The sequence below is a fragment of the Astyanax mexicanus genome, chromosome 1 (genome assembly GCF_023375975.1).
Source record: "Astyanax mexicanus isolate ESR-SI-001 chromosome 1, AstMex3_surface, whole genome shotgun sequence".
NCBI classification, from domain to species: Eukaryota; Metazoa; Chordata; class Actinopteri; order Characiformes; family Acestrorhamphidae; genus Astyanax; species Astyanax mexicanus.
In genome coordinates, this window is record NC_064408.1 from 74,798,543 (window position 1) to 74,813,025 (window position 14,483).

A 14,483-nucleotide genomic window follows, 5' to 3' on the forward strand; every position below is an offset into this window, starting at 1 on the left:
GAAGGCCTCCCAAAGAAATTTGGACTTATTTGCCCCAGCAGAGGCATCACTTGTATGTATTCCTTTGTTAATATTATTAGACTTCGTTTTTTTTGGTAACTTCATAGTTCATGTCGAATTTATGGTGTTAAAAATAGTTATAAAGGAAATTGTGGATGATAGAGTAAAAACAATTGTTTGATGATGCTAAATGCTAGCTATAGGTTAGTTTGACACTGCATGTGACTGTGAATGTCAAGGTCATTAGTTTAGCTTGTCTGATTTATGTAAGTTACTTATCTTAGCCTTTATAGAAAGGAAGTAGAACCTAATTATATTCTTGATTGTTTTATTTTTAGTTTCACTTTCCTGACCTTGTGAGTGGATGAGAAGAATTTCCAATAAAAAGCTTACGTCACGAATAAGGAAAGTTTACCTTACTGTCTAACTGGGTTCCTACACCTTAGTGAGGACAGTATATATATATACATATATATGTATATATATATATATATATACATATATACATACATATATGGTTCAGTTGCTCCATCTTGGTAAGAAGAATGCCTTTACTCTGCTATAACCTCGCTGAAATGGTTTTATTAATAGGATTAGTATCTGTTTTAAATCTGTTTAAGTCTTGGTTGTGCTTACACTTGTATTTTTATGTGGCTTATCTTATCCAGATATAATCCTAATACTCAAAAGGTGGAATGAATAATGATGCTGATTTATTTGTACTCTCCCTGTTAAATAGTAGAAGTAAACTTTGTGGTAGGCTCATTTATTATTCATTTCTTGATAATACCTCCTATTGCAAAGTTTTTTCTTCTCTCTTCTTTGGATGAACATATTTACATGACTCAAAATACAATTTTTTTGTGGATTATTAGGAAAAGTTTGTACATGTTTTTTAAGCATGGGAAGATAATATGATAAGAGACCAGTCCAGAGTTTTTCACCTCCAGACCTTCATTGTTATTCATTATCCTGGTATGTTTCTGATTAGTGGTGTTTCATTTCTGATCTGGTGGCCTGCGAGTGACTCAAACAGTTCAATTAACCGTCAGCGAGAACAAAACCCAGGACCAGAAACTGGGCTCAGGGTCCGGAACTGAAGACGCCTGGCTAATCACAGCGGTACACTGCTAATGCAGTTATGCTAGGCTTCCAGGTATGAAGAGCTAATGGAGACAGACAGCCTGGTTAAATCAGTCCCACTTGTAAAGGATTAATAACCTGAGGGAGACCGGCAGTGTCTGGATGCAGTGTGGTGATGGCCGGTGTGAGAACGGCGATGGACAGGAAGGAGTGCCTGAGCAATGTCCTCCCAGAGGCCTTTAGAAATGACAAACAGTCAGGGATGCCATGGAGACGCTGCTAATGAGATTGTGGTCAGGCAAGCGGCCGACAGGTGGTAGTGAATCAAAGACAGAGACGGGACAGATGGGACGTTTTTAAATAACACCGTGTTTTATTACAGAGACGTACACAAGAGGGGTAGCAGCCGTCTTCCTTTTCATCAACATCCAGATCATTTATCTCGCTCCGTCTCTCCTTCGTCCCTGATTTTGATCTCTCGTTCCGGCTCCACCAGCAGAACGAGAGCGAGACTTTTACTTTTAGGCAAAAAAAATAGACTGCATAATAATGATTCTTGAGACATAACGTAATGCAGCCTCTCCCCCTCTCTAATCAAAAATAATCTGAGCCACAGCTCTCCCTCTAAAATCCCTCCCAACTATATCAAATCACATTCTGGCTATTCTAAAATAAATACTCTACAAAAGGAAGCCACTCCCCATCGACGAGGGTTTCTAAAATGTACAAATTCTTTGAAAATACCTCCAGATGTTAATAAATTGTGTATTTATGTACATAGAAAACAATACAAAACTGCACAAGAAGGTACACAAAAAGAGGAGTTAGTAATGAAGCCTTAGTTAAGTTAAAGCTAGTCTTCACCAAAACCCTTAAAGAAGAACTTTTATCACTCCCAGTACAAGAAATGCCATCACCAGTCCAGAGCCCCTACTGCAGGCTACATTTACTGTTTTAGCTCTTTGGTTACCCAAACCGTTACAAACAAAACACGTCTGTTATTCGTTTCAAGTAAGTTTTCTCTTTTTTGTAAAAAAAAAAAAAAAAAATTACTTCATTTGCCAAATGAGTTTCATCCAACACAGGCATAAAATATTATTATTTAACTGATTAAACAAAACAGAGACAAACAGAGACATATACACAGTGCAAACCTACACACGCTCAAACTCCAAGGATATTCTGAGGCTGAAAGATGTTGAGAGCTAGCGTCTCACTTGTACCACCGTCAGTCCTTCTCTGTGCTTCTTCCACACTCACTTCCCCACCTACCTGATATCTCCACTCACTTTCAGAGCACCGGGGAGTATGCCCGTATTACCAGAGGAACAGGAAAAGAAGCAGCTCTGCTTATGGTGAGAACGTGTGGTGAGAGTTCACAGATGTTCACAGGTGTGTTTCTGACCCAGTGAATTTAATCCAAGCTCGGTGATGTTGAGATGTAAAGAGATGTACAGTTCTGATCTGATCTGTAAGCTGCGGCCTCAAGAGTCCCTCAGAGCATTTCACTAAATCAAGCCCATCCATTTACCAGTAGCACCACCGCAGCCAAAAGGAGTCACTTAGCAATTCCTTCATCTCTCGCTCTTGCATGCTGCTCGTAAATCAATCCTTATCAAAGCCCCTTTTGCCAGCTGGCTCTTTCCTTGACTTATTTTCTGAAGTCCGTTACACAGAATACGGAAGATAACACAAGCAAAACAAACAGAACAAGACAGAAGTAAAACTGCTAAGCATTGTGGGAGATGTAGAGAACTGTGAATGAAAACAAAGCCTCTCTCTTGAACAACTGACAGAATTAAAAGGGATGATTTTTTTTGTGTGTTTTCAAAGAGCTGCAACAGAAACAGTATTCATTTACTTCAGACTAAGCACTGATAAGTCTGAAGGAGGCACCTTGTGGGCTGGCCCATCTCTCCTCCTCCTCCTACGCCAGCAGATTCGTACAGCACAGTCCGCAGCTAAGCGAAGGGCGAGCACAGCACCCGGATTACAGGGTCTGCAGCGTCCCCTCCTATTGCTATGGGTCGGTCTCTGCTAGCGCAGGGAAGTTTCACTTCCCTCCACGTTCCCTCGTTTGGGAACCTTGTTAAACTCAGCTATTCCCAATCTTGGCCCTGGAGAACCCTGTCCTGAATATTTTTGAGTTTTTCCCTGGTCTGAACTGGAAAACCGAGCTAAAACCACCTCAGGAATCTTGAGAAGGGCTTGTGAAGTAGCTGTGAAGTTGAATAAGAAGAGCAGGGAACGTGTCAAAATATGTAGGGCACGAGTGTTCCAGGACCTGATTTGGGAACGACCGGCTTAACTGCGCTCCTCTTCACATAAAGTGCCATTGGAGTCCTGAGGGACTGTTTGATGGACGGGCGTTGCAGGAGAATCAGGGCAATCGTCCCAACCCTCTCCGCTTTCCGCCAGTTCACCCTCCCTTTCACAGATGACGGTCATGGGGCTGCTTAAGATGCGACTGCGGGCGTTATACTTGCTGCTGGCAGCAGAAGGTGGAGTGCGTGATCGTCCGTACTTTGGCCCCACCATGGATGAAGGCGATGGTGATGATGGGGAACCCATGGAGTACCGTGGGATCATCCCCTCGCTGCGAGCCCAGTCCTCTGGTGCCCTCTTGCTGCGGCTGGGGGAAGCGCAGGGGCTGTCTGGGCTGCCGAGCAGTGTGGGGTCCAGGGAGGAGTCAAGTGAACGGGTCCTCTGGAAGCGCGGGTCTGTGCTGCGCAGCATCTCCGCAGCCGACATGCGGAAGCTGGTCTCCGAGCGGCTGCCCTTCTTCAGCAGCAGCGCCTTGAAGGTGTCGCTGCTGGTGGCCGACTTGCGCAAGTTGCGCTGGATGGAGCCCATCTGCCGGGGCAGGGAGGAGCCCAGCGAGGGACAAGCCCCGGTGGGAGTGACTGGAGGGGAGGAGGGGCTTCCTCGTGAACGTTCGTCCTCTGACTCCTTGCGTCCCAGAACCTTCCTCTTAGACCTGGAGAGGAAGAGAGAGAGAAAGAGCGCGTGTTAGAGAAGCACATTGGAAGGGTCGTGAATTGAGGCTAGAGGTGTCCCGATTCAATCAAAAGCATCGGTTCTAAAGCCAATTCAAGCTTTTTTATTTTAATTAATCAGGCAATATAAAGTATTAAGCTTAGTCTAAGTCCAGTCCTTTGTTGAGGCTGTTTGTTGAGACCTGTATGCATGTGCTTAGTGCTGTTGGGGACAAATGCCAAAGCCCTTAAATGGAAGTCTGTTCACTTACAGTGCAGTGGTGTTCTTTACAACACCACTGCAACACAGCTAGACCCGACTCTGATCTCTACAAATAAACAGATATTAAAATGCTTGAAAAAGGTAAAATTACTGTTTCCAAAACAAAAGATTTTAAATTTGCTGTTTGTAACATTTGTCTCAAAAATGCACAAATAATTCACAAAAAATTCTTCAGCTTGTTTCAGTTACTACAGAGATAGTGCTGTCACTCTAGCAGCACGCTAACTCACTCTTTTTGTTTCTGTTTTGTTTCTGAGGCAAAAACTCCCTCTTATATTTTAACCAGTGATCAGTCTTCTAGTTTTTGTCTTAGCTTGTGCTTAATTTGGGTTTAGGAACCCTTCCCTAAAAAATTATTGTATCAATTATAAGTGTCGCACTAGACATGATTAAATGATTTTCGTATTGTGACATCTCGCCCCTTTTTGTCTTGTCTAAACTGGATTAGTTTTAATAACTGCTGTGTATTTGCACTGTGCGCATGAATTATCTATGACAACACAAATATTGGATCAGACAGAACCTCAATATTAAAGGACTTGGACTGAGATCAACAGCAAATAAATGATCAGGACACTCTCAGAAGCTGCTGGAAAACATAAAATGCTTGTTTCTTCAAAAACTTTAAGAGCTTTAAACTGTAAGCAGGAGGCAGCAGCATTATCATTATCTGTGTTAGTTCTGTAGTAGGAAGCATGGAGGGCCAATCGTTTACAAACCAAACTGCCTGCGAAGCTAATTACACTTCAGGCTCTTCTCCCTTTGAGCTGAACACAGTAAAATGGAGTTGATTCAGTGATGAATTTTTCACCAGCGAGACTCCACCCTCCATCGATTCCTGTCACATTTTCTCATTAAATCAGCTGAACCTCAAGCAGCTCACAAGTTTGCACTGCTAGAAGTATTGGAATTGCAGGAATAACCTGCGTAGGATATTGATGGCAGGTGGTGAACGGACTATATACTCCAGTCTTTTATTTAAATGCAGTTTCCTACAAGCCAACACTTGAAAAAGAGAAAGTGCACATGTTGCGGTTTTGAGGGAGGCTACTAATGCAAGCAGGGGGACAGTGGAATTAATCAACAACGCAAAGTGGAAAAAGTGTCCGAAAAGCATTTTAAACAACATGAGGAGCGTTTAACTCTCCTGAGAGTCCTCAGTGGCCTGAGCGTCTGTGCACACCGGCCAGTGGGTTCTGGGAGAAATCGCATTCATTAGTGTTGCACCATTGCTGCAGATTATTGAAGTGGGGATTAGTGGGGGGAATAAAAGCAGAAATTTATCCCAGGGCTAAGGGATTACGGGGCTAATCCCATCGTAGCGTCACCACGGGAAGGGAAACACCAATGGCCAATTACTTGCCAGAGCGCACCTCACGTGCTGGGGGGCGTTCATGCTCAACCCATCCAGGCTGAACGACGGAGCAGAGAGTGGCCAGAAAAAAAAATGGAGGGAGAAAGAGGGAAAGACATGAAAGATCTGAAAATGTTGAAGAAGCTGTGTTTGTAGATGTAGTGTTGAGAAAGAGATAAAGAGATCACCATTACTACCCTGATAGAGATCAAGCAGAAGTGCGATCACAGGAATGAGGATCAGCAAGTCACTAGTTTTACTTTGTCTTTAAATACGTTTCTCAAATAATTCATTCATATTATATTTAGACAGAACCTTTAACATTTAACATTAAACAGATCTGGAAAACTTGATGTCTTCTTATTACTTATATAATTAGGATACAACTATGTAGCTCCAATATGAGATATTACATAATACAGCATTTTGTCTCAGTGGAGTCCTCTGTTCAAATGATGAAAAATGAACAGCACAATGCAGAAATGGCTACGCTTACACGTGCACTCTATAAAGTACACTGCCTTTTATTTCAAGGTTAACATTCATTTGCTCTAACGCTGCATCTGTGTTCCGTAAAGATACTTACGTAGACTCACACTCACAGTCACACACACAACGTAGCAGAAAAAATTAAATAAATAAAATCTTCTAGAATGAAATACAGTGACGTGCTGGAGGGAGATAAAAAAATGCACATTTAAACAGGACAAGTGTGCACAGTTATTTAGTGCGAGTGTGTTTCTAAAGGTGGACTGGATTTATGTGAGCACATCTGCAAAGCGCACTCAACACTCACACAGCGTACACACACGCAGAGCGCAGCAGCTGTGCCATCCAGCAGAATGAAGGCGCAACTGTGTGTGGCTGTGGTATCAAGGGCAGGGGTGTTGCACAGCTGAATAATGAATGAATGAGTGACTGAATGAGCGAGTGTGCTTTTTCTCTACGCTAACACAGCTTGACTGTGCATGAACATCCACTACAACCCAGCAGCCCAGGGCAGCGCTCCAACTCCCAGACACAAACCAGAACAGCCTTTCACTCCCAGCTTGCTTCCCTACCACCACCACCTCCTCCACCACCCGGCTTTGATGGATGGATCTGAGAGTGGAGAGGACAGCTCGCATTAAAGCGTAGAAGCCACAGTTATCACCAGCGATAAGAGGAAAAGTACAGAACAGTGTTCTACTGTTTTTTTTCCTTAACTTTTAATCAATATTTGTAGGCAGGCCTATCACAACTGTTTCTTTTGAAAACAAACTCTCCCAGAAATAATTGTTATATGAAGGATATTACAGTCATTTTATGCAACTGATATAAGAATAATATAATGAAATTAATTACACACTTCTAAAGGACATTAAACTTTTAATTAATGATAGTTTGAGAGATGTAATTGCTATTTCATTACCTACCACAGTCACAAATATAAACATGCAAGGAAACACAATGGACAGTATTAAGGTCAGCAAAATTTGATGAGGTCATGTCCACATATTGTATAATAAATCGACAATTTAATTAATGTATTCGTAGGTAGTAAAAATTAGGTGATTTTGATATATATGTATATATTTTTTGTCATTTAAGCTTTTCTAATTAATAACCATACATAAACCATTTAACTAAGCAATCAGTTATTTTATTATTTTAAATTACATTATTTTAAGTTGCACACAACTTATTTACTAAATTAAGCCCATTCACTGTTAAAGTGCAGACTTGACTTGTTGATACAGTACATTAAATTATCTAAAAATTTTATTATGTAAATACAGCTCTGCAAAAAATTAAGACCACTTAAAAATTATGAGTTTACTAAACTGAAAACCTCTGAAATATAATCAAGAGGAAGACGGATGATCACAAGCCATCAAACCAAGCTTAACTGATTGAATTTTTGCACCAGGAGTGGCATAAAGTTATTCAAAAGCAGTGTGTAAGAGTGGTGGAGGAGAACATGCCAAGATGCATAAAAACTGTGATTAAAAACCAGGGTTATTCCACCAAATATTGATTTCTGAACTCTTAAAACTTTATGAATATGAACTTGTTTTCTTTGCATTATTTAAGATCTGAAAGCTCTGCATCTGTTTTGTTATTTCAGCCATTTATCATTTGCTGCAAATAAATGCTCTAAATGACAATATTTTTATGTGAAATTTGGGAGAAATGTTGTCAGTAGTTTATAGAATAAAACAACAATGTTCATTTTACTCAAACATAAACCTATAAATAGCAAAATCAGAGAAACTGATTCAGAAACTGAAGTGATCTCTTCATTTTTTTCCAGAGCTGTATGTCTTGGAAATAATTTCTCAGATTTTAACATTTTTACGTAAGAATTCTGTAAAAGTGTAGCAAGTGACTACAAAGTAAACTGAAATCGAAAGGTCTACGGTTGTGAAAAGCTGGAAAAAGAGTAAGTGTGCGAACAGGACAGGTGTAAATGAAGAGTAACAGGAGGAAGATCATACCTGTGAATGGCTGCAAAGAGGTCCTCGGTAGTTCGGGGTCGGGTGGGTGTCACCATGTCCTCGAAGACTTCTCCGTTGATGCTGGGGGATGGCGAGGACTCAAACACCTCACCTGAGAAGCACATGGAATCGTGTTACATTCACACCGTCGCATTTCACGTGAGTCACGCGTTCACACTCACATTCGCATTCAGCAGAGGTGTGAAGACTCTGTATATCTATAGCTGTCTATGTTCACAGCATGACAACAGTGGGGCTATAAGCTCCAGTGTTCTGTTCTTTATGGAAAAGAAAAACAACCATCCACACTGTGACACACACAAACACGGTACTGTACACATTGCACACATTCCAGAGATGGCATACAGCCCGTCTGACTCTAAAACATGTCAGCGTACAATGCAGAATGATTAGATTGTGGTAGAGATAAACAAATACCCCGCATGCCGACGTGACCCTAAACTAAAACACTGTGATCTGCACTGCGAAGACGTGCAAACTAACTAACTTGTCTAACATCAGATAATGTGATACTAATGCATGAACAAACAATCAGCAAAGCTTGCAATAGTAGCACAAACACTATTCCTATCTATGTCCACAGAGGACAGTTCAATCAAACAGCCACTGTCAATCAAACCTCTGCCCTCTCACCTGCGTGAGACACGCATCCTAACGCAGCCGCCTCACGCAGTCCTTGATGCACACAAGGACAAACATGCAGTCCTGCAGAGTGTCCTAAAACCAAACGCCTGCAGAGACAGTCCCTGACATTCTCACAGACAAATCCATCTCTCCATCAGAGTTCAGACGCTCTGCTCCGCTCCCGTCCTCCCTCTCTCCTCTCGTCTTCTGCACTTGCCCTAGACGATGCAGGCGAGCTCACGTTACACACTCCCTATCCTCCCCCCTCCCTCCAACTCTCCCTGCGCCCTCCCTCCTCTTCTAACCAGGACCGGCCCCGCACCCCTCCCCTCCTCCCCTCCGTTCTAAAGCGGCCATCCCGTGAGGAGGCTGCCCCATCCTAGCCTCACTATGACAAGAGAGAGAGAGAGTGGGGATGAGAAAAGAGAAAGATAACAGTGACAAAGAGTGACACAGAGTGTAAAACTGGATAAAAACAGAGAAAATAAGACCATTTAAAAAAAAAACCCAGACAAAACAGGACAGAGTGATGAAAAGGCTGTCATGAGAGAATTAGAGTGAGAATGGAACAAAATAAATAAATAAAGGGAGGGATAAAGAGAGATCAACAGTAAGAAGCGTGAGCGACAGTGGGATGGTAAAGGAGGACAACAGAATGAAGGGAAGGACAGATGGCAGGAAGGGAGGGTGACTGGACGTACAGAGAGATGGAGAAAGAGAGGAGAAGCACGACAGGAGGCCGAAAAAAAAAAATAATCCAAATGGCTGCAGCAGCAGCGGCATTCCACTCTAAGCCCTGATTCACCGGTGGAGGAGGTGGAAACAGGATGAAATGAAGAAGTGCACTGTTAAAGACAATCCCCAGACCTGTCAAACTCGAAAAAATCACTAATATAGAGTTTAACCACAGTGATGATTCACTTTCAAAAGCTTTCAAAAACTGAGCATTGCTTAAAACTGACAAGTGATATCTTTAGGCAGCTGATAACTTTGAGGCGGGTAATAATGGCAAAAAATAGTTTATCATGATATTCATCTAAATCATAGATGACACTCAATATGTATCTGTATGTATTTTGACATGCAGACAGAAAATTTGTGCCAAATTAGAAAATGATATTTTAGTATTTCAACATTTGCTGCACAACATAGAGAACTGATTCAGCAATATTTTGAATTCGAAATGTATAGCAATATTAAAAAACTACAGGATTTTTTATTGATTTGACTAGATGTCAGTGACCCAACAAGTTTGCAGTATTATAAATGTTATTGTGCAGATATAATCTGCCTCTGGTAGATTTGTTATGCACAATAAAAACAGTGCACACTAGGGGTGTTAGAAAACATCTATATATTGAATTATTCTTAAAAACACAGTATCAATTTAGTATTGAAAACCTAACAAAGTACACGTCAATCTCAGAAAAGAGTTTGTATTGATTATCAAAATAAGAAAACCTACGGTTCCAATATTATATTGATACGTCATATTGTCCATCTCTAGCTGGACAGTTCTATTGAAAAGGTTCTCTTCTCTTTCTTCCCACGTCATCAATAATTGGGGAACAATTTTGTCATACTCTACTTTTTTCCCCGAGTATAAAAAAAGACCCAAGTACTGAAAAATGTATGATTTTCTGTCATCCCTTATAACAAATGACCCCCAGCTGCAGAAAGCAAAATTAGGAAGATCTGACTCACCATTTTCATCATCCTTGGAGCTGACAGATTCGGTAGTGCTGCTCACTCCATCTTCATCCACTCCTCCGTCTTCTTCTACTTCCCCGTCTGAAACTCCCTTCGCCTCATCAACAGCTGTTTCGTCAATAACAGCAGTCTGGGAGGTTTTCTCAGCCAGACCAGCAGTGGAAAGTGTGCTACTCTCAAATTCACTCATCTCGGTAGGAGATACGGAACTCTCAGTGTTGCTTTTGTCATTTTCTCTCTCCTGCTCTTCCGCAGATGGAGGTTCCTGACCTTCTGTGCTATCATCACAAACAGACACCTGTTTCTGGAGAGTTGGCAAATCGATAGTGTCTCCCCCGTTGGTTAGTGTTTGTTTTTCATCTGCAGCAGGCTCAGGCTCTGATGGAGAGACAACAGGGCTGAATTTGGGCTTCTTGGAGACCACAGGTGGTTTCTTCTTAGGTGTGGTTTGTTGTGACTCAGCATAGGTCCCATCTACTTCAGCCTTATCAGAAACTTGAGCATTGTTAATGAAGCCACTCGGAAGGTGAATGTGTTCAGAGGGTATTTCTTCCATGAATTTTGTCTCAGCAAGGTTGCTATCGGACTCTTCTCTGGAGATAAGGGACTTAACACTCAGTTTTTTCCCTGGATGTGAAGGACTTGACACTCTACTAAACTCAGGAGCAGAGCAAGACTCCAAAGGCAAAACAGTTGGATGCTCTTGTTTCTTAAACTTCACTGGTGTCCCGATCTTACTGGCCACCTGATCGATTACAGTTTCCTGAGATTTGGAATTTGCCTCCGCTTCTCCATTCTCTGTTCGTTTGACTGACCTGAGCTGCACACTCTGGAGGGCAAATGGGGTGATCAGTGGCATGGCGGACCTGCCAGACTCCTCAGACTGGGTGGCGGCAGTCGGCCTTCTCTCAGAGTTCACTGGCTTAAGACCATCTTTTATTCCCTTTAGGCTTGCAGAAGAAGGTATCGCCGGTTTCAAGTTGGGCGTAGAAGAAGATGTGGAAGGTGTATGAGCACTGACAGCGGGAGGAAACAGAAGAGGAGGTGGTGGTGGTGGAGGAGGAGGTGTATGATGAGATGGGCTGAAAGAAGTATTAGGTGACATGCTGTGATCATTCAACACCTCTGGGGGAGGAGGTGGTGGGAACTCTGGTGAGGAATTTAGGGAAGTTGGGCTCATTGCTGCTTCCTGCTGGGGGGTGGAGGGGAAAGCAGGAGCAGGTGGTGGTGGAAAGCTTGTTGTGTACACAGGGCTGGAGGGAGGAAGTGGTGGAGGGAAAGATGGGGGGCTGAGAGGTGAGAGAGAAGCAGAGGAAAGAGGAAGTGGAGGAGGAGGAGGGGGAGCAGGAATGTTATTCTTGACAGAATCTGAGGTGTTGGAGGACAGCGATGTGGAGGAAGAGGAGATAGACACAGAGGAGAGCAAAGACGACTTCCTTTCAGGTACACGTGGCTTGGGCTTGCAGCCTGAAGGCGACATGGATCTCATGAAGGAAGGAACAGGTGTACCAGCTGTCGGAGTGTTGGACTGACTGGAATATCCACTTGAAGGAGAGGTCAAGCGATGCACTCTGTCTGGTGAAGAGGTGTTTGGCTGAGGCTTTACTGACATATCACCCTGGGCAGGAGGGAGGGTGGTCTGAGGGCCATTGTGGAGACTTTGTCCATCTGCCATCCCACCTGTTTGTCCTCCACTTGACACAGAGTGAGCATGAGGAGGGGACTGGGTCTGATCGCAGTGCGGACGAGGGTAGTCCATGTAATAGCCCCAAGACTCTGCGTAGTCTGAGCGCAGGCTGCTGGTGTCACTGTGAGAGGGTGTAACGTGACAGATGGAATAGACATTAGCTACACCTACGGCTGACATCCCACTGCTTCCTGCGCTTACACTGCTCTGACTCCTTGGACGTAGCATCCATGGGTCCTCGTAGTCACTGCAAGGGCTGTGAGAGGGTGAGGTGGAGGATCCTTTACTTTTTAGTCCGTTCTGAAGAGACTGCTGCAAAGTAGCAATCAGTGACTCGTTAAGAATTGATCCATTGCTAGCTTGCGCTGCACCGTGAGCGCCGTTGAGATTCTTTGGCTTTCGCCGCAACGAGTCAGTACGTGCTGGCGGCAGGGGTGGCTTCTTGCACTTGCGAAGTGAGATGGAGCGAGACAGCGATTGGTCACTGTACATGCTGCTGCGGTCTCCTGGTTGGCCTATGCACTCGTACATACTATGCCTTGTTGCTCTGGCGGCAATGCCGTGACTTTTTGACCTGAGGCCTGAGTCCAGGTGCATGGAGGTGTAGTAACCGTCATTGTCCATGGAGTAAAGTGAGCTGGAATCTGTGCCTTTGGGGGAGTGCTCCAGGCTGTTGTAAAGATGATTGATAGGGGTGGAGCAGCTGGAGGTAAGCGTCCTTCTGGGCAGCACGTTCTCGGGAGTGTCGTAAATCCACTGCTCATCCGATGACGCTGTTTCTGCTGCAAGTGTGCTACGACTATGCAAGCTGCTGTCCGACTGCCTGGTCTCCTGCATGTCTCCATCGGCTGTATCAGTACCTGTGGCCACGCTAGTGGAGCTCTCTCCATTGAGAGTTGATGCCATGCTGAGGGGCCTTGCATGCAACTGCTGCTGTCCGGCATTGGATGTAGAGTGAAGGGCGATGACCTCAGCTGAGCATGACAAAGTGGCATTGGGGATGAGTGATGTGGAGTAGGCTGCATGAGGAGACACCACACAGGCAGGACCAGTTACAGAACCCCACTCCCCCTGCGAACTCCTCACCTCCTGGGATTTTGGGCGGGTTGGAGTGTTTGTCCTAGGGGCGTTCCTCATGTGAACTACAGTCTCATCAGCCTGAAGTTTTCCAATCTGCCGAGGGGTCGTTGCAGTGTTGTCCTCCGGTCTGCATGGAGTGCTGCTGTACAGGGGCTCTGCGTTCAGGGAAACCCGCGCACCCCGCGGCAAGCTGTGGAAACGCTGGACATCACCATTAAAGCGAGGAGCCATGACATGCGTGGGAGAACCAGAGGAGGAGCCGTCAGAAACTGTAGATATATTGGTGGCAGATGTTGAGATGCCAGCCATCTGAGCAGCAATCCCTTGGCCCCTCTGAGCCCGGATTCTTCTCATGGATGGTGGGACAATTTTTACTTCCTCTGTCTGGCAGCCAGAATCCCTCGTCTCAGAGCGCCTGAGCGTGGAGCTCACGCTGCCAGAGCGTCCCAGGGTTGGATACTGTCCTGGGATAAACATGGACTGTGGTCGGAGCTCCCCTCCTCGTCCTTTCGTTGCTGTAGGGAGAAACAGTGGTGAGAGACAATCGCAAGCATTACTACAGCTGCTGTTTTCTCCCCCTCCCTTCCCTTTGCGCCTTCCTGACATCAGCTGTCAATCAGATTGAAGCCCATCTATTGGGAGTGCTAATTAATTTGATTAGCTACAGCCATATCTGACGTGTTAATAACTTCTGGAAACTTTGATTAGAACTGATAGCCTGGAGGCAGGCTGCCTAGCCGGTACACTGCCTTTGTGAATGTGTGTGTGTGTGTGTGTATGTGTGTCTTTGGAGGACGGTCTTGCAAGATGTGGGATGGGCAACTGTTAGATCAGCACTGAGAACTGAGACTCTCTCTCTCTATCTCTCTCTCTCTCTTTTTCTCTCTCTTATTCCCTACCACCCCCTCAACCCCCAAGGAATTCAGTAGTAAATTGATGCAACTGTGACCTATGAACTGAATAGTCTTTAAAGCACTGTTAAATCACTGCATATTGTGCACCAATAATGCTAAGGCGCAATACTTTTTATAGGGAAAGGTGAATAGCCATATTGAAGTATTCACTGCATTTAGATCCTGAGAGTCAGAGATTCATCCTAAAAGCATTTCTACCGTAAGCCTTGCTTTTATCTGCAGAGAATTAGCACTGATTTATTCAAGTGACCACTTCCTACCCCCGCTTGAATAAA

General features: G+C 44.0%; 1 protein-coding gene across 6 annotated transcripts in view; it reads right to left on the reverse strand.

Moving 5' to 3' along the window:
• Nucleotides 1-1,432: 1,432 nt before the first annotated feature.
• Nucleotides 1,433-14,483, reverse strand: part of nhsl1b (NHS-like 1b) — a 160,047-nt gene continuing 146,996 nt past the window's right edge. For all 6 annotated transcript variants that reach the window (XM_022686114.2, XM_049483189.1, XM_049483193.1 and 3 more), the window contains 3 exons: nt 10,522-13,809; nt 8,173-8,284; nt 1,433-4,060 (listed from right to left, as the gene is read on the reverse strand). In XM_022686114.2, coding sequence (XP_022541835.2) covers nt 3,388-4,060; nt 8,173-8,284; nt 10,522-13,809 — 4,073 coding nt within the window. In that variant the 3' untranslated portion in view covers nt 1,433-3,387. The remainder of the gene's footprint in view (nt 4,061-8,172; nt 8,285-10,521; nt 13,810-14,483) is intronic.